Source organism: Dendrobates tinctorius, unplaced genomic scaffold, assembly GCF_039654945.1.
Source record: "Dendrobates tinctorius isolate UK_male_01 unplaced genomic scaffold, ASM3965494v1 ptg000011l, whole genome shotgun sequence".
In the NCBI taxonomy this organism is placed as follows: Eukaryota; Metazoa; Chordata; class Amphibia; order Anura; family Dendrobatidae; genus Dendrobates; species Dendrobates tinctorius.
In genome coordinates, this window is record NW_027361679.1 from 95898203 (window position 1) to 95910233 (window position 12031).

The window sequence follows — 12031 nt, forward strand, 5'->3', positions numbered from 1 at the left end:
ATTCATCATCTTTTTCTTACGTGAAAATCCCTAATGAAACACCGATGGTAAAAACTGAACGTGACCAAACGCTGATTAAACTCTGATCCAATACACTGATGACACAGACCGTTTTGTTGTGTACGAGAAAATCACGGATGTGTGAATGAGGCCTTATACACATTTTGTATACAAGTAACAAAGCCCGACTGTCACTTCCAAACAGAGAGCAGGTGCATACTAGGAGCAGCCAACTCCATATATGAATAACAAATAAAGCTGGCTATAGCATGCAAACATGAAATATATGAAATGGTTATTGCATTACTGCTCTAGAAAATACTAAGATACTTATCACATAATTTGGCCAATTCATGTGTGCCCAGCAGCCATGACAAGGCAAACCTCTTTGCTGGGAATCCAATATGATGCGATTTCTCTCCTGGGCTGATAGGATCCTGCTGTGATTAAAACAGCCATAGGCTAATGGTGGAGGGCTCGGTCACAGAGCCGATGTATACAAATATCAAAGACTGACCGTCACTTCCAAACAGAGACCAGGTGTGAACAGGTGCTTACTAATAGTAGCCATCGCCATACACAACTATCAAATACAGTAGCACTCTGAGTGCAACTCTGTTAGTTATACACATTTTGCTAGTCTATGTTCTGAAACATAAGAGGTGCTCTATGTTGTAAAACCTTAACTCAAATTAATTCTTCCATTGCGGTATACATCAAATGACAACTGTTTTCATCTGTTTTTATTTTTTTTTTGTTTTATTTGTTTTGAAGTACCATACAAAATGTCATTTTTGAGTACCAGTCTTGGAAACAAATACTGGGTTTACATTAGTACACATTTATAAACCGAAACATTGTTAAGAAAAAAAAAAAAAAAGAAAAGACAAAGAAAATATCTGGTAACATTCAACGGGTACCGTTAAATCTTCCCGATGTTCACTGGATAAAACAGCTTATAGTAAAAACATATGGAAAATTAAACGCACAACAATAAAGCCAGCTTATGTCAAAACTTTCAGCATTTGTGTCCAATGGCTTGTCGTGTTAAAAAGAAAAAAAAAAAAAAAAGGCTACATGCTACGTATGGAGCATCAGCTTACTCTAGGAACTAGCGGAAGTGACTCGCTCTACGCTTCTTAGTAAAAGGGTACATATATGTAGAATTTTCACAGTATGCTTTTTTTTTTCTCCTGCATAATCTACAGCAACAAAAGCTTAAAGGTAATCTAAAAGTGAAATGGAATACATCTATATATAAAACATGGTTAGGTATAAAAATCTATAACACTTTCCAAATTGTCTCTCTCGTCTGCATAGGGTAGAAAGTATAAAAGAATTTAAATTCTCTGCCCTGAGAAACAATCACAGCAATGTCTCTGGATCAGGCACTAAAGAAGATGTGAAGCAAAACACACAGTGCATTCTGTACACACGCCTTGTGAGATGTACAGCCAAATTTACGTCAACTCATGGAGTCCTCTGTGCAAGCGGCATCGTGTTTAGGAAGAGAAATGGAATACAATACTGGGAGAGACTACAAAAAAGAAGTATCAGAAATCCAAGAATGGGCCTCCAAAAAGTCACAAAGTGTAGAACGATGGCTTCATAGGATACAGATTCATACTGAGCTAGTAGATGGCCACAGTTTTATGGGTTTTTTTCAAAATTGTGAATCATCTACGCCTTGCTACTACATGCTTCAAGTTTCGGGAGGAGCGTGTGAGCTTGTATACAAAGCGGCAAATTTGAAAAAGCAAAGCTGCAGTGTGAAGCATAGGAGAGCAGCAGTATGAGTCTCGGATGACACAAGAGGTCAGTTTTCGACTGAGGTTTTGTGCGCGTGGCATAGTATTTCAAGCTAAGGAAAGGTTCCGATCAAAAAAAAAAAAAGTTTTCCATCTGGAAAGTTGGTGTAATCAAAATACTAATAGACCATCTACATGAGCGATCGTTGATTGACTATAAACAGGTCGGCACTTCTTTAAAGACCCTTTAATAAAGCAAATACAAACTATACTGAAAGAAAAATCATATCTTCATACAGCATGCATATTGTCAGCAGCACATCCCATTTACAAAAGGTAAGATCTGCTGCTGACAACAATGATTTAATATCTTGGATCCATCAGCTGGCAGCATTCTTACATGAGCCAATGATCAGTAACAAGCATTTGGCCCATGTAAGGAGCTTTAAAGGAAATCTTTCACCAGGTTTTTGCTATCCTGGTCCATGATATAGGGTCAGCAATGTATCACTTCCTTGGCTGGTAGTTTGGATAAAATTATTGTTTTCTCTCCTGCCGATCTACCAGTTCTCTGAATGCTGAGCTCCGTATAACCCCATCCACACCACTCATTGGCTGCTTTCTGCGTACACTGTGCATAAGCAGAAAGCTACCAATCAGTGGTAGGGGCGGAGTTTGGTTTTATCAAAACCAAAGCAAGCAGCCCAGAACGTGACACATTACTGGAATTAGGATCTCTTTCTCTACATTAGGTTGCTCTCAGATTAGGTGGCAAAAAATTGGTGACAGATTCCCTGAGCACTCCTGATTTTTTTTTTTTTTTAATAAGGCCCTAAATTTGGTACTTTAAATAGGAATCTAATCAATAGGGCAGTACTAACTGTTATATCCTTATGCCCTCTTAGCACAGACCTCTTCAGTCAAAAGTGAAGGTGCACTCATTTATCACAGATCTGAACACAAGGCGATACATTTGTCATATTAATTCATGGAACTATCATGATAGTGTACTGTTCCTATTCTATAGATTATGGATTAATGAAAACTGTAAAAAAAAAAAACATTCAGTTTTGCTCCAAATGTTCCTTTATATGTAACTCAAGGACGTGAACATTGCTCCTGATTGATTCAAGGGGCAGGTTTAGTCTAGTGCAATGACCCCTTACAAACCTACAGATTCATTCTAAACTGCAGAAAAAGCATAGTTAGAAAAATAGGCACACATTCTAAAATAAAAAACGTGTTACAATAGCTTATTTAAAATGTTAGAAGCACTGAGGATAGAAATAAAGAATAGGGTACAGCTCAAAGGGCAACATTACTAAAAAAAGCTTCCAACAGGTCATTCATGGAGCCGTCAATTAAATGCTTACAGTAGGCTCCACTATAATTCAAGAGTAGCTAGTAGTTTGCCACTAACCGTAGTTGGAGAAAGCGGTGTGCTAAAGGCACAACTTGCCGTTCGCAACATCCAAATACTACTAATAAATCCTGGTGTCCTCTATATTTAAGAAAATACATCATCTCCACCTGAAATCCCCCAAAAGCCAGGCCTCGGTATCAGTCAAACAAGGCCATACAGAATTGCGGGAGGCAGTATATGTGACGCTACTACAATGCTGTGAAGCATGTACCAGACATTGAAAGACTAAAGTGCAACAGGATAACATGATAAACTGGCCATAGATTTTTTCTTCTTAGGCCAGGATCACACATGCGAGAAACATGGCCGAGTCTCGCATGTTAATACCCGGCACTGCCACCGGCACTCAGAAGCGGAGCATGCAGCTCTATGCATTACTATGCGGCCACACGCTCAGATCCGGGTGGCGGCGGAAGTGCCGCGTATTAACATGCGAGACTCGTTTCTCGCAAGTGTGATCCCGGCCTTACTGCTAAATCTGTAGAGACAACCAGACAGTCCCAAGACCTCACTTGTTAGAATAACCAGGGTCAGGTGGGTTGAATTTCTACCTGTCCGATTCTCTGCATTAACAAAATGAGCAGTGCCAGATTATTTGGCAGATCCCCAATCAGTAAAAACAACATGTCGACAGAGGAGACTGGGGAGAATGTCTTTCAGCTAGTCTATGGTCAGCTTTACGGTGAGGTATACGAGTTCAATAACATCAAGTTTTAGTGTTTTACCATTTGGTCATGATTGCTTAGGAATGGGCAATTGCGTTTTCTCCATCAGGTGAAGTTTCGCTAAAAAGAAAACATTCTTTTTCAGCTCTGCACCTTCCAAACTTTCATTAAAGTCATTAGAACACTGGTGCTTAAGTTGTAAGCGGACTGTGCATTTATCTTTAGAGGGTGACAATATCAAGCCCGGCTTATGTACAGTGGAGTCCAGTCTGGGGTATACTGAAGTATACAGCAAACTGCATTATAGTCACCCTTAATGCATTCTAAATCTCTGAATCGTGACCTAGGTTACAGGAAAACTACTGAAGTCTCCATTGAAATTTATTTTCTAAGCCTTCCGACAAGCATTTCTGGCTTAGTGAGGATGCAATGTCATCATGAAAAAAATGTATTGTGCCATTTATGTTCGTTTTTCATATCAGCATGTCATCCGTGTATCTATTTTATATAGCAATGTGTCATCCGTGTATCTATTTTATACAGCCGTACGTCATCCGTGTATCTATTTTGTACAGCAATACGTCATTCATTTTATATAGTAATGTGTCATCCGTGTATCTATTTTGTACAGCAATGTGTCATCCGTGTATCCATTTTGAACCACCATGCAAAACAACGGGCAGATTAATAATTTGCGGATATATAATGATACATATACACATACAGTGAAGGAAATAAGTATTTGATCCCTTGCTGATTTTGTAAGTTTGCTCACTGACAAAGACATGAACAGTCTATGATGTTATGGGTAGGGTAATTTTAACATTGAGAAATAGAATATCAAGAATAAAATTCAGAAAATCACATTATATAAATTATAAAAGAAAATTCAGAAAATCACATAAATTATATAATTTACATTTTGCAGTGAGAATTTGATCCCTCTGGCAAACAAGACTTAATGCTTGGTGGCAAAACCCTTGTTGGCAAGCACAGCAGTTGGACGTTTTTTGTAGTTGATGATGAGGTTTGCGTACGTCAGGAGGAATTTTGGTCCACTCCTCTTTGCAGATCATCTCTAAATCATTAAGATTTTGAGGCTGGCGCTTGGCAACTCGGAGCTTCAACTCCATCCATAAGTTTTCTATGGGATTAAGAACTGGAGTCTGGCTAGGCCACTCCATGACCTTGATGTGCTTCTTTTTGTGCCAATCCTTTGTTGACTTGGCTGTATGTTTTGGGTCATTATCTTGCCACGACCCATTTTTAATGTCCTGGCGGAGGGAAGAAGATGGTCACTCAGGATTTTACGATATATGGCTCCATCCATTCTCCCATTGATGGGGTGAAGAAGTCCTCCTGTGCCCTTAGCAGAGAAACATCCCCAAAACATAATGTTTCCACCTCCATACTTAATAGTGGGGATGATATTCTTTGGATCTTAGGCAGCATTTCTCTTCCTCCAAACCGGGGAGTTGAGTTAATGCCAAAGACCTCAATTTTTGTCTCATCTGACCACAACACCTTCTCCCAATCACTCACAGAATCATCCAGGTGTTCACTGGCAACTTCAGGCGGGCCTGCACATGTGCCTTCTCGAGCAGGGGGACCTTGCGGGCACTGCAGGATTTTAAACCTTTATGGCATAATGTGTTACCAATGGATTTCTTGGTGACTGTGGTCCCAGCTGCCTTGAGATCATTAACAAGTTCCCTCTGTGTAGTTTTAGCCCATTCCAGCTTTGCGCAGGTCTATGATCTTGTCCCTGACATCCTTATAAAGCTCTTTGGTCTTGCCCATGTTGTATGTGTTAGAATCTGACTGATTAATTGAGTCAGTGGACAAGGAGTCTTTTATAAAGGTGACTATGTAAGACAGCTGTCTTTAATGCAGGTAACGAGTTGATTCGGAGCATCTAACTGGTCTGTAGGAGCCAGAACTGTTAATGGTTGGTAGGGGATCAAATGCTTATTTCTCACTGCAAAACGCAAATAAATTTATACAATGTGATTTTCAGGAGTTTATTTTTGATATTCTCTCAATGCTAAAATTAACCTACTCTTAAAATTATAGACTGTTCATGTCAGTGGGCAAACTTACAAAATCAGCAAGGGATCACAATTATTTCCTTCACTGTATGCATGTCATCTGTGTATCTATGTTATATAGCTATATATAATCTGTGTATCTATTTTGTATATCTGCATGTCATCCGTGTATCCATTGTATATATCTATATGGCATTCGCTTACTTATAATGGGCGAGTGTGATTTAGAATACAGATCAAAGTAGTGTGTGCTGAAATTTTTTACATGCAGACCATCTGTCCATGCGTAAAAACAGTCATGTGAACTACCACATTGACTTGCATGGGTCTGTGTTCTGTCCATATGCTACTTGTTTTGCATGTGGACAGCAAATGGATATTTAATACGCTCGTCCACCTACAATAATGGATCTCCACACTCTTATGGAGACATCCAGTGCTGCCACTCATTGTACTGAGGCGCTGGTGTCTGCCACATCCGGTCTTATCTAAAAAAGAGGGTGAAAAGTTAAAAGTAACGTAGGTCTAAGTAATATTGATCACTTATTGGAGTATTGCTCCTTATGCCTGAGTCTACCTTGAGAATCAGCTGTAATCATTTACCACCTTTTGTGGAGGTTATATGGTTATTGTAGTAAGGATATAGTACAATGTAATAGTATGAATCAAAACCTTAGACCGAGCAAAGCATTCATTTCTGTCTTCTAGTTAAATGGTCATTTGATAATAGGTTTAATTAAATGACACAAAGCATGAGCGATATCGTCCTCTACCATCTGGTCCAAACACCCTCTGACTATGAGGATTGCTGCTCCTCAGTAACCTATGTAGGTACCGAAACTAAGTGCTGTGGCTCTTTCTCCATCAGGATCATTAACAGTCCCGGCAGTCACTAATCAGAAAGTGATGGTCTATAGCGATGTGTCATCACTTTCTTCAATGGAAACAAGGTGGAAACTGACAACTAACACAGCTAGAAGTTTACCAGAGAACAGCAGCAAATACACTTCATCGAAAGCAATACTTTGCTATATAAGAAATTCAGGAATGTAGGAACTTAAAATGTTGTCCACTACTTATATATTTACAGATCATCAAAGCAGATCTCTGAAAGTGAGACTGATCAACTGTTCCCGATGTAGGACCGCCATACAGTTGACAGAGCTGTGCAGCTCCGCAAGTGGTCACAACTATGGCTGCCAGAACTGGGAGCACTTGGTTTCTCATCCACTAATGTTCTGATATTGGTGACCCATCCTATGGATTGGCCTTCTAAATAAAAGTAGTGGACAACTAATTTAACTATAATGAATACAAAAAGCTCACGGATTCATATTTCTAGAGAGTAAAAAGGGAAAGAATATCAGCAATGTGAACCAAAGACTTACACAACTAATCTATACATACAGGAATCATTTGCATGGAAATATAACATTTGTATATTCAAGCTCTTTGTCAGTGCTGGTTTGTAAAGCCAGGAGACATGGGACACATGAATGTGTATAAGTTGCTAGATTTTGGGGTGTCGTATGCAAATACAAGTGACTTGATTGCTTCTGGACACCTGTCTGGATGGTAGTGAAAATCTAAACTCCACAAAGCCAAATGAGCATACACATTAAATGTGACCTGCACCTACCGTTCCCAAGAGAACCATAATGGAAACTAGATATTGGTACGATATGAATCTGTTCTTGGACAGATAAATAATGAGTAGTGATGAGCCAGCACCACAATTTGGTAAAAAAATTCAGTTTCAGCCCTAAAATCTTCAAACAACAACGTTACTTCCTATATATATATATATATATATATATATATATATATATATATATATATATATATATATAGCTGCCTTTATTTTCTATAGATACAGAACCTTGCTGATCACGACACAGCCCCTCACAACGATGATGTGATATTGCAGAATATGCAGCTTAAGGCTAGGGTCACACTTACGAGTGTGATGCGAGAAACTCACGCGAGTCTCTCGAAGCAATACCTGGCACTGCCGCCAGCACTTAGACCAGTGTGTGCGGATGCATGTCTTTATATGCAGCCGCACACTCCGGTCCAAGTGCCGGCGGCAGTGCCAGGTATTGACGCGGGAGACTCGTGTGAGTTTTTTTGCATCACACTCGCAAGTGTGACCCTGGCCCAAGAGTTACATTCTGGTGAGACCACTGAAACGATATTATAAAGAAGAGATCTCACTTACCCCAACAGAGGTATGATAAACTATGAGCCAAGAGTCATTTTATAGAGCTGAGTGCAGTGTCCAGAATCACCCCCCTCATTTTCACTCTGCCCGCTTGAAGTATATTAGAACCCCTGCAAGAGAGCACCACTCTCTGTTTCGCCTACATTTATAGACTGTGCCTATGTGTAAAGCACAGAATAATTCACACAGGCAGAAAAATGTTGTTTTTGGTGAATATAAAATAAATAGCTAATTGTTTCTAGTTCTGTGGAGCACACAGCAAAGTACTACAAATTGAACAAACTCTAGTTCTGTTCGCCTGTGAGTAGTTCACATGCCAAGAAAGGCAGCGCTTGTGACAAGACTCCTCTACAAAGAGGCGCATTGCACGTGACTTCTACAAAATAAGATTAAGTAGCTGATAATTGAAGGTGTAGGGTCTTATGTTAAAGGTATATTTACCTAGGCTTATCTAAATCCCCCACCCACAAAATATGATTAAACACCTCTAAGAGAAGATCAGCGGCAGAGATCTAAGTGCAAGTTTTAACATTAGACTTCCATTTACTACTGTATATGGTATATGCATTTACCAAAAGCAATAGATGACACTGTGCTACTGATAGGACTGCAGTATATCAACACATCCAAGTACACAACGGCAATGCGCAAAACAGCAATTTCTTCTAAGGAAAGATGCGATGTTCTGAAAGGACTTAACAGCCTGAGCATATAAAAAAAGTGACCTACAATGCCATTACCGCCCTAGAGATTATTCTAATAGGAGTTGATCAAAGTTAGAATCTCCTACAGCCAAACCAGCTCAAAACTTTACTCCAAGGACAAATTCCTATGTGGTATTAGATACCATTGGTAAAAGATTCATCGTGACGGTGGTGCCAGCACAGGGTGCATCAAAGTGACATTCAGGGCATCATTGTGTTGCACTAGTGATGTGTGCTGGTAATGTAGTACTAGCTCTTTCAAAGAGGCATACAGGTAATAGGGTTCAGCAAAGCCGAAGCCGGTGGCCGTCTTGTAGATAACGCAGTGCTTGGTGTCCCCATCAACCCTAAAAATGAGAGGTGTCAAGTGTTAATTCAAGTAGAGGAACATAGAACATACACCATCTCGATACCTTCATTAGAGGTGAAGGGAAATCAGAGACTGAACTTCTACTTACACAACTGAGCACGCATAGCAACCTTTCTGCCTGCTCTCTCGAATCAAAAAAGTACCATCTGGTTTCCCAGTAAGCATTTCTTCAGCCTGCTCACGTTTCATCTTTCCCATGTACCAGGTTCTTTCTTCATGGTGAGGGAGATCTTCATCATCATCCATCATAGAGTATGGACTTAAAAGAAAGAAAGTAATGATGTATCATCTTGCTTTTATCACCAAGTTGCCAACCCTTTTGCAGCCGCACGATAAGAAAAAGTACCGGGGCATTGGATAGTTGTAGATATGTTACAGCTCTACATAACTTGATCAATAGTTCCCGTTCACGAGCAAGCAAAATAAAGATCTAGGTAGCACTCCTCTTCAAGGATCTGTTTAGAAGGAGTATTGTATAGGTCTTTATTTTTTGCAGACCAGGTATCCACTTGTAAAAAAACATTTTTAATTAAAAATATCTCACTAACGCTCATGTAAGTGGTTAGACAACTTTTACATGCTTGTCAGATTTTCATCTAAAAACGGTCTCTACTTTTTATGATGCAATTCAATAGTAGATGCATAGATAACAAGAATGCTCAGTATATGTAAAAAAGACATACAAGTAGGTATTGATAAATAGTAGCAGTTGAATATTTCTAACCCTAAGATAGAAACAAAATGAACATTTACCTGTTATAAGGAAAAAGCAATAGTGCACATAAATAACATAGGGTACATAGTAAAGACAGTTTTTGATCAAAAGTAGGAATTAGTCCTACAAGTAATTGGTTTTCCAAGAGTCCATCATGACAGCACCATCAGGAGGTTGTCCTTCGTATCCTTGACAGGGACAAAAACATACAAAAGGTTAAAAAACCCCTCCCTCCACCAGTGATTTTCCAAGTACCACACCAGGATGGATGCAACTGTTTTATTGAGCTTCATTCTACATAGCAGATAGGAAATTTAAAATAAGGGATTGTAATGGGTGCTGTCATGAAGGACTCCTGGAAACCCAATTAAGGGTAGGACTAACCCCTACTTTCCAGGATGTCCCTCCTGATAGCACCACCAGGAGAATACCAGATGATACATTCAGGGTAGGACTACTGCTTGGAAGACTTTCCTTCCAAAGGCCGTCATTTGGCCTGATAAAATGTTGTTTATAATGTCTGAAAAAGGTTTTAAGACTTGTCCACATCGAGCTCTGCAGATTTGGTCCACCGAGGCCCCTGCTCATTCTGCCCATGATGTAGAGCTATTGCTCTAGTAGAATGGGCGCTGATGTCTGGAGATTTTCCTTTTGCCGAATACGTCTGACTGATTACCGACCTAGTCCATCTTGCCAAGGTCATTTTTGACATCTTCTTACCCTTATTCTTCTCTGCAAATTGAATGAACAGATTGGAATCTATCCAATTTGTGGCCTCCAGGTATTGAAGGCCTGTTCTTCTGACATCTGGAGAATGAAACGCGAGTTCTTGACTATCCTTATAGGTTTAGCAAAAAGGTGGCAAGATGATTTCTTTGGCTCGTATGGAATGTTGTTACCCCTTAAGGTGAGATCAGGCCTTCTTACCTAAAAATAATGTAGTCTTCTAAGATCCTGAATATCGATCTTTGATGGAAAAACCATGCATCTCTCCTATCAGTCTTCCTGTAGATATGGCTCCAGAAAGGTTGACATTAAGGCGAGAGATTTTGTGTCTGAGTCTTCTAGATTCAGGTCCAATGGAGGGACAGAGTCCTTGTCCTAACTGTGGGATTAATCCTACCTGTGGCCTTAACAAATCTCTCAATCCAGGGATGGTTTCCGAATGGATAATCCAAGAAAGCACACAAAGCTTAAATTTGTACCTTAAATTTGCTAGGACTTGGGACTTTATCAAATCCCGATTGGCAAACATCTAGTATTTACGGAATATTAGGGCTAGGGATATGGGCAGCACGGTGGCTCAGTTGTTAGCACTGCAGCCTCACAGCGCTGGGGTCTTGGGTTTGAAATCCCAAAAAAGTACAACATCTCAAGGAGTTTTTATGTTCTCCTCGTGTTTGCGTGGATTTTCTCCGGGTACTTCAGTTTCCTACCACATTCCAAAGACAAACTGGTAGGCAATTTAGATTGTGAGCCCCATTGGGGACAGCAATGATAATGTATGTAAAGCGCTGCGAAATAAGATAGCACTATATAAGCAATGCATAACAAATAATAAAAATAAATATCCACCATTGTTTCCTGGTATTGTGCGCAAAACTTCTTCCAGATCTTTGTGTATATTGCCAACGTCACTGGCTTCCTACGCCTCTGGATACTGGATATGATGGAGTCTGAAAGTCCCCTGGATCTTAAGATCTGCCTTTTAGGACAAATGCAGGAATTTCACATTGGGATGGAATATCGGCCCGTGAAAAAGAAGATTGTGTCTAGTGGAAGGAGGATGGGGTCCTCTAAAGCAGAGGTCTCAAACTGCATTCCTCAAGTGTGCTGCAAACAGGTCATGTTTTCAGGATTTCCTTAGCATTGCACAAGGTGCTGGAATCATTATCTGTGCAGGTGATTAAATTATCACTTGTGCAATACAAGGTAATCCTGAAAATATGATCTGTTTGCAGCCCTTGAGGAATGCAGTTTGAGACCTCTGCTCTAAACCATCTTCTTTCCAGGGGAAACCAGCTACTTTTGAGCCAAAACACTATCGCTATTACCTTGGCCCGATCCTCCTAGATTTTGCTCGGTACTGGCGGAATTAGTAGCAATAGTGGAAAGGCATATGCGAAGTTCATGTCTC

At 39.9% G+C, this 12031-nt stretch overlaps 1 protein-coding gene across 1 annotated transcript in view; it reads right to left on the minus strand.

The window, feature by feature from the left end:
• Positions 1 to 728: 728 nt before the first annotated feature.
• The window catches only part of PIK3R2 (phosphoinositide-3-kinase regulatory subunit 2), a 118847-nt gene continuing 107544 nt past the window's right edge, over positions 729 to 12031 (minus strand). Inside the window, exons 15-16 of the mRNA XM_073544990.1 lie at positions 9268 to 9438; positions 729 to 9156 (exon numbers count right to left, since the gene is read on the minus strand). Of these exons, the coding sequence (XP_073401091.1) occupies positions 8967 to 9156; positions 9268 to 9438 (361 nt within the window). The 3' untranslated portion in view covers positions 729 to 8966. The remainder of the gene's footprint in view (positions 9157 to 9267; positions 9439 to 12031) is intronic.